This window comes from Podarcis liolepis (genome assembly GCF_965112155.1).
Source record: "Podarcis liolepis genome assembly, chromosome: 12".
NCBI classification, from domain to species: domain Eukaryota; kingdom Metazoa; phylum Chordata; class Lepidosauria; order Squamata; family Lacertidae; genus Podarcis; species Podarcis liolepis.
The window spans coordinates 1349036-1357549 of record NC_139563.1 but is presented as its reverse complement, the minus strand read 5'-3'; the positions used below and the strand labels follow the sequence as shown (position 1 = coordinate 1357549).

The 8514-nt window shown below is 46.1% G+C and overlaps 1 protein-coding gene across 1 annotated transcript in view; it reads right to left on the bottom strand.

Annotated features, from left to right (window-relative positions):
- LOC310689259 (uncharacterized protein) overlaps positions 1-8514 on the bottom strand; it is a 163963-nt gene that overhangs the window by 153422 nt on the left and 2027 nt on the right. The window contains exon 2 of the mRNA XM_083466701.1: positions 6816-7319. Coding sequence (XP_083322827.1) covers positions 6816-7229 — 414 coding nt within the window. The 5' untranslated portion in view covers positions 7230-7319. The remainder of the gene's footprint in view (positions 1-6815; positions 7320-8514) is intronic.

Genomic DNA, 8514 nt, shown 5'->3' with positions numbered 1-8514 from the left:
CTGGTTTTGAAAAACTGAACTAGTTTTAACTGAAGAATGAAACTTACAGCTGAATCCATAGTGTATATGCCACTCTTCCTTCCCCTACCCCAAAACTGAAGCTTGCAGTGAGATACACCTACCTTGTTGATTCTGAGATGGCTCTCCTGCGAACTTAGTCTCTGCCACATGAAACCAGAGATCAATGGGTTTCGCTTTTTTGATACCAGACTCTCTAAAATGGGGATCTCATCTAAGCTTCTGGCTCAAGATATTCCTGCTGGGGCAGAGCTGAAAACTTAAGTTTCTAAAGCGTTATTGCCCCTAGGATTGAGTTCTGAGGCTACACACACACACACACACACACACACACACAGGATTTAGCTCCTCGCACACAGTGATTTCACTATGCCCTCGTTAGAATTTCAACGGATTCAGCAAACAAATGGGGATACTTAGCCCTACAGTTACAGTGCTGCTCAACTCAGTCTTTCCTCTGATGCTGTGTCACTGGCATTGAGATCGGCTGTGCCCTGAGAACATTTGTGCATGCTTGCTTTGTACCTGCAGCTACAGGAAGGCAGATTGTGCCCTTCACTGATCATTTGAGCATCTGAAAGTATAAAGTGGGGGAGAACATAACTCTTTCCCAAAACCTTTTGTTCTCCAAGAGAATAATTTCAAAAGGAGATTGCAGCGTGAAACTGCTGGATTGCAGCTCATGAATTCTGTCACCTTTGGTTGGAATGGGGATAATAGATTCTTATGTGTTATTCTGATGTACGTGTGTTATTTATTTTTATTAGCTATTTATATTGACATCCCACCTTCCATGGAGCTCAAGGCGCCATACGTGGTCTTCTCCCAGCAACACAGGGAAGCAGGTCAAGCTAAGAGACAGTGACGGAGTGGGGATTCGAAACTTGGTCTTCCAGGTCCTAGTCCATCCAACTCTCTCCACTCCCTGACCACCTTAGGGATGATGGGACTTGTAGTCCAACATCTGGGGACCCAAGGTGGAGAAAGGCTGCTCTACACATTACACCACAGTGGCTCTCTTATGCATGGCGACCCACACCAGACAAGCCCCTTCTCTCTCTGGGGGAATGTGTCAGTGGGACTCCTGCTTCTCTCAGAGATTTCTCACCAAGGTCCTATGGCCTGCTGGGGACTCCTTTGTTGGGTTTAGCATCCTCTTGCACTGAGGCTACCATGTTTTTTACGATGACAAGGACATGGGATCATGGGGGCTCCTTTATCCCACGTCAGACCTTTGCTTCAGCTAACTGATTTGTCTCCACAGACTGCAGATGTTCTCCAAGGTCTCAAAGGACATTCCCAGCCCCATCTGAAGATGTTGGGGGTTGAATCCATAGCTCTATATCTCACTCTTCACAAACCCAGGGTTTATGTTTCCTAGAATGAGGGACGACTGTGGTGTCTTTAGGATATATGGTTTATTTACACATATCTACAACCCAACCCTGCGATGGAGGAGATCACACCATCGATACCCCAAGAAGTTCTTTCTTGCCCCATAGTCTTGTATTCAAGCAAATCAAACATTTCTCTGTCCAGCCCAATGCCTTGCTTCCAGCTTCCAGCTTCCAGCTTCCCCTACCCCTACCCCCACCCACCCTAACAACCCAACTCAAACCTAACCCTAAATCCCTAACCATAAGCCGAAACCTGAACATTAACTCCTAACCGTAACCCAACCCTCAAGCTCTAATTCTAAACTTGACGCCGAATCCTGTACAATTATCCCGACCCTAAAGCTAACAACCCTCTAACCCCACACCCTACCCTGAACCTTAATCCCTAACCCCTGAACTCAACCCCTCTAACTGAAACCCCAACACAAAACCCTAACCCTAACTCTAATGGTGACTTTAATCCAGGGGTAGTCAACCTTTTTATACCTACTGCCCATAAATGCATCTTTCTTGATGGTAAAATTTCCTTACCGCCCCCCAGTGCTCGATGGAAGGAGGATTCAGCTTGTGCTGTAGAATCCCCCCTACTGCCCACCTAGGATCCTGAAACGCCCACTGGTGGGCGGTGGGGACCAGGTTGACAAGCCCTGCTTTAACCCCTTACCCTAATGTAACACTAACTGCAACCCCTACCCCTCAACCCTATTCCAACCCCAACCCTCTAATCCTACACCCCTAACCCTAATCCCTGACTCCTTGTAAAAATCTATCAAAGTTCTTCTCGTCAGTCTTCCTGTGTTCATCAAAATCGGGTTAGCAACCTTTTTCAGCAGGGGGCCGGTCTACTGTCCCTCAGACCTTGTGGGGGGCCGGACTATATTTTGAAGAAAGAAATAATGAATTCCTGTGCCCCACAAATAACCCAGAGATGCATTTTAAATAAAAGGACACATTCTACTCATGTAAAAACACGCTGATTCCCAGACAGAGGGGTGGATTTAGAAGGCGATTGAGCCAGATCCGGCCCCCAGGCCTTAGTATGCCTACCCATGAGCAAAATGAACCTCATGCCTTGTGCTGCCTTTCCCTATATTTTTTGCTCCCCGAAGCACAGCCAATCGCCATAGTCTCTTCTGCCCTGGAATCTAACTTGTGCCTGCTTTCCTTGGGTAAACAGACATAGGTAATACCGCCAAATACATGAATGGGTGACATGTGGCTAACACTCCTCAAGTGTGTTATCCCTTCCTCATTCAAGAGGGTTTTCATGTGGTGCGAGAGAAACCATTTGGATCCCTTTCCAATTGGGCTTCAGGCCCCATCATGGGACTGAAACAGCCTTGGTCGCGAAGGTCGATGATTTCCGGCGGACTATGGACAGATGTGAAAGCTGTTTCCTGGTTCTGCTGGATCTCTCAGCAACCGTCTAGGAGGGACGGGAGCTGGAGGAACTGTTATGCAATGGTTCTGCTTCTTCCTCCTGGACTGCGTCCTTATTTTCTGTGTGTGCTCAGCAGATCCCAGGAAGAGTTTCATGATGACACCATCCTGGACATGCAAAGGACGACAGTTGCAGTCAGCAGCAGCACAAATTTGCAACATTGGAGATCAATGTCATCAGAGAAGAGATCAGCATTGATGGCTACCTCGTCAGTGTTGCCAAATTGCTCCTGTCTCCCCATATGTGACGTGGAAAAGGTATTCAACACCTCGTACAGCGACTTGCACCGTGAAGAAATACTGGGCACTGGGGGTCTACTCCATTGCAATCCTCATCCACATACTGAAGTCTCCTGACAGATGGTTTCTCTGCACTATGAGTTCTTTGATGGTCAGTGAGATTGGGGCTTACTGAAGCTCTTGCCATATTCCAAGCACTACTATGGTTTCCCCCTTGTATGAATTCTTTGATGAGCTGTGAGATTGCCCCTCTTATTGAAACTTTTTCCACATTCCAAGCACTGATACGGTCTCTCCCCTGTATGAATTAGATGGTGGGAAATGAGACTTAACTTCTGGGTGAAGGTGTTCCCACATTCCAAGCACTGATATGGTTTCTCTCCTGTATGAATTGTTTGATGGAAAGTGAGATTTCTCTTACAACTGAAGCTGTTTCCACATTCCAAGCATTTAAATGGTTCCTCCCCACTATGAAGTCTTTGGTGGGAATTGAGACTTTCCTTCCAGGTGAAGCTTTTTCCACATTCCATGCACTGATATGGCTCCTCCCCACTATGAATTCTTCTGTGGGAATTGAGACTATCTTTCCGACTGAAGCTCTTTCCACATTCCAAGCACTGATAGGGTTTTTCTCCAGTATGAATTCTTTGATGGGGTGTGAGATGGCAGCTCTTACGGAATCTCTTTCCACATTCCAAACACTGATATGGTTTCTCCCTTGTATGAATTATTTGATGGGAAATGAGATTTTTCTTCTGGTTGAAGCTCTTCCCACATTCCAAGCACTGATATGGTTTATCTCCTGTATGATTTCTTTGATGGGATGTCAGACTTTCTCTCCGAATGAAGCTCTTCCCACATTCCAAGCACTGGTATGGATTCTCCCCGGTATGAATTCTTTGATGGCAAGTGAGATTTTTCTTATGGGTGAATCTCTTTCCACATTCCAAGCACTGATATGCTTTCTCCCCTGTATGAATTATTTGATGGGAGGTGAGATTGGAGTTCCGGCTGAAGCTCCTTCCACATTCCAAGCACTGATAGGGTTTCTGTCCATTGGGATTTCTCTGATGGGAAGAGGAATGGGAGCTCTGCCTGAAACTCTCTCCACACTCCAAATATTGATATGGTTTTTTCACTGTGTGGATTTTATCGTGTTCTCTCTTGTTCCTAATTTCCAATTCATCACCACCTGCAATGAAGAGAGAAGCAAATTAGGAAGAAATGCAGCCCCAATTACTGAACGATGCTAATGAATGCTTGTGATAGAGGAAGAACTGAACGGAATTAGTTGTGAGGTCTTCCTACAGGGTTTGCTACCTTTGTTATCTGGCATTAACAGACATATGTTTGGTAACCTGAGTTTGGAAAAGCATGGCTCTTTCTTGTTTGGCCCTATCATGGAAGCCTGCATTTTTTGGTAATAAAAAACCTGACAGAAGCAATAAAATAAATAAACATCCTGGCAGAAGCTACTTCAGGTTCCCTTAGCACTCTGAAGCCTACATTTTAACAGTGACCGGACTGTTTCACAGCAGCCTGGTCATTGTTTAAAAAGGCGTAACTGGAGGAAGAACATTCACAGCCAAAACATTAGATAGCTCTCCATTCACAGTGTGCTTTGGGTGTGTGTGGGTGTGTGTTAGAATCCCAAATGTTGTACGTGGTCCTGCTGAGCCCCATCAAAATATTGGAGGTTCGTTACATAGAGATACTGTATGTACTGAATTCCAAAACTGATATTATTATTCCAAAACTGATATTATGATCCAACAGGGAGCCTTACCAAGCGAGTCCATGAGCCCACGATTCTCCTCCATGACTTCCTTATGCAGAGCTCTCTGGTCAGGATCCAGCAATGCCCATTCCTCGTCTGTGAAATGGAGAGCTACATCTTCAAAGCACACTGGACCCTAAAATGAAAAAGTACGTTCCTCTTAGACAGAATAAAGATTATCTATTACACGCTGCTCTGTTGTTTTCTGCCTGTCAGTGGCTGTGTTGTTTTAATGGGATTGTTTTCCTGCATATTTTAATTACACGTGAGATTCTTTTAATGTATTTAATTGTGCCTTTTAATGACTGGTATTAATCTTTTGGAAAAGAGTGGAACTCCACAAGGTAGTCTTCCAATCATTTTATCTGCGCAAGCCTTCCCGTTTGCCTCATGGAAGGACCCCCTGCCTGCTGTTCTGGGGCAGAACCTTCCTAGTACCTTAAAGCCAACTTCAAGGGGCACCTGGGGACACAGGGAAGGGGGTGAGAGGGAAAATAGCCTCGTTGTGCAGCTGGTGGGGCAGTTAGGTGAATCCTCACCACTCTGTTGTATGGTTTTCCGACAGCTGATAAGCCAATTTTAGCATTAAGAGATAAAGATGTAAATACCTAGACAGCATCTTAAAAAGCAGAGACATCACCTTGCCAACAAAGGTCCGTGTAGTTAAAGCCATGGTTTTCCCAGTAGTGATGTATGGAAGTGAGAGCTGGACCATAAAGAAGGCTGATCGCCAAAGAATGGATGCTTTTGAATTATGGTGCTGGAGGAGACTCTTGAGAGTCCCATGGTCTGCAAGAAGATCAAACCTCTCCATTCTTAAGGAAATCAGCCCTGAGTGCTCCCTGGAAGGACAGATCCTGAAGCTGAGGCTCCAAGACTTTGGCCACCTCATGAGAAGAGAAGACTCCCTGGAAAAGACCCTGATGTTGAGAAAGATGGAGGGCACAAGGAGAAGGGGATGACAGAGGACGAGATGGTTGGACAGTGTTCTCGAAGCTATGAACATGAGTTTGACCAAACTGCAGGAAGCAGTAGAAGACAGGAGTATGCCTGGCGTGCTCTGGTCCAGGGGGTCACGAAGAGTTGGACACGACTAAACAACTAAACAACAACAACAAAAACTGATACATAATGCTAGCAACCTTCTGAAGGCCAGTCTAGGTGAAGATCCTTATTCTCAACACATAAACCTTGATTGACATGCTCAGACTTTGTTCAGGGCAGCTTTGACAGAAGTCAAGAGGAGGAGATGAGATTCCTTTGGGCCAAAAAGCAATCTGGCTGCCCCACCCACCTGCCTCTTCCCCACAAGGCTCCTTCCCACTACCTGATCCGGTTCCACAGCCACTGCTTCAGCTCCACCTCCATGGAAAGGCAGATGAGGAGGTCTTGTCAGCATCCTTCTGTCACCTGCCAAAGTTAAATGGGAAGCCATGAGGGCATGCTTCTCTCAGAGGTGAAGCTGCGCATCTCTAGCTACAGGTGGGCCTTAGACAAAGCCTCACTTGCTGCTTTCATGTGGACCCATTTTGTTGTTTAGCTGTGTAAAAAAACATCTCCCCTCAGGATTCTAGGTCACAAATGTTTTCTCCAAAAAGATGTGAAGACATCTCAGATTAGTTTCAAAATCCACAGAACGTGACCAAAGAAAGAGAAAAACCTCATTGCTTCCTACCTGGGGGCCTCTCTCTGGTGTCCAACAGAGTCCTCTTTGCCTCAGAGGAATCCAGGCCCATCTCTGCAAATGGATTCTTTCCCTGAAAGAGCAAGAAAGATTTGAGAGGAATTAGAAAAAGAATGGCAGATGTAAACACTCCAATGGCATCAGACATCATTCCTTGGAAGCTTTCCAAAAAAGGATGGGCAGACTATTACAGTGTTGGGGGATACTCTCCCTCCTGTTTGGAGCCCCTTGGGAGTATCCAGAGGAAAGTCTCTCTCACCTGCTGCTCTGCCTGCTTCCTCTCCTCTGCCTGACTCAGGAGGAAACCTTCGGCCAGGGCCACCGCCTGGGAACTGGTCTCTGCTCCACATTCCCTCACCCAGCTCTCCATCTCTGGTGGAAGGACAGCCAGGAACTGCTCCAAGATCACCAGGTCCAGCATCTGAGTTTTCGTGTGCCTTTCTGGCTTCAACCATTGATGGCAAAGATGGTGGAGTCGGCTGCAAACTTCTCGGGGTCCATTGGCCTCCTGGTAGCAGAACTGCCTAAACTCCTGGTTCTGCACATGTGTGCAGAGGGTATCCTTCTCACTCACGATCTTCTGCACAGAGTTTTCCCAGAATCCTCCACTGTTCTCAATGTTGATGGCATGGTCTCTTCCTGCTTCTGGGCCAGCTGAGTCTTGCTCATCCATCTGGGCTCTCAGGAAGTCTCCAAGAGATCAGAAGAAACCCTTGGTCTTCTGTCAAGTTCTGTCTGTCCTTATGGGAGCTGCTAGCAAATCCTACAAAGCAAATATATTGTTCTGTTATAAAATTCATACACTGTCAGGAGAAGATACATGGTTGAGTCTTCCTAAGAACCAGGCCTCTGCTCCACACAGCCCAGACTCTGAGCTTTCTTTAGCAAGCAAACATAAGGAAGAAGTGTGAAAAGCAAGCCTCTAGCCCTCCTAGAAGGAAAGTTACCATGCAAAATGTGCAGGCAACTGAAGAGATTTCTGTGATACGAGTAAGCCTGGTCGCTCCTGCCTTTCAATAGTTTCAGTCAAAGACTGAAGTCAGAACTGTGATTGACGAATGAGTAATGTGTATGGGCTGTATGAGGCTCACATCAAGGTGCTCACATGAGGGATTCACTTAGGCCCCCAAATATCTGACTAACTGTCTCCTTCTCTACAGACCATCTTGGATGTTCAGGTTGGCAGAGGGGGTCCTCCTGGGAGTTTCATCACCACCCTCAGAGTTTTCGGTGGAGGTGACCCAAGAGTGGGCATCTTGGTGGCAGTGAGGGAATTCCCTCCCGACAGAGGCCAGCCAGGCACCTTCCCCTCTTTACCACGATATCCGACTGCTGAGAAGTGTGTTTTTAATCCTGAATATGGTTGCAACCAGCCCTGGGTTATAAATGTAGTTTTAGTAATAAGAGTAACAAAAACAACAACCAGAACAATAAAAAAATAAAGTGTGGGGGGAGGAAAATAAAAGTGCAAGAAAACAACCACTCACCCCATCAGCAATTGGCTCAGTGAGGTTGATCTAAATTGAAATTATCTTCACTTTGAACGCCACTCCCACATTCAACCAAAGACCAACATTTTTTAAAATTTCATTGGTAACATAGGGAGAAATATGACTATTACTCTTAATTAACCACAAGGGCTCCTGACATTGCAGAGGGTTAGACTAGATGATCCTCAGGACCCCTTCCAACTGATTCTATGGCTTCCTCCACAGTATCCCTGGGATACTGTAATACCCCTCCCCACCCTCTCCCTATATATAAGGGTCTGGTGACTTGTGTTTCAGTGTCTCTGAAGAAGTGTGCATGCACACGAAAGCTCGTACCAGGAACTGAGTTGGTCTCTAAGATGCCACTGGAAGGAATTTTATTATTATTATTTTGTTTCGACTACAGCAGACCAACACGGCTACCTACCTGTTACCTAAGAACCACAGTTATGGATGCTGACAGTTGCT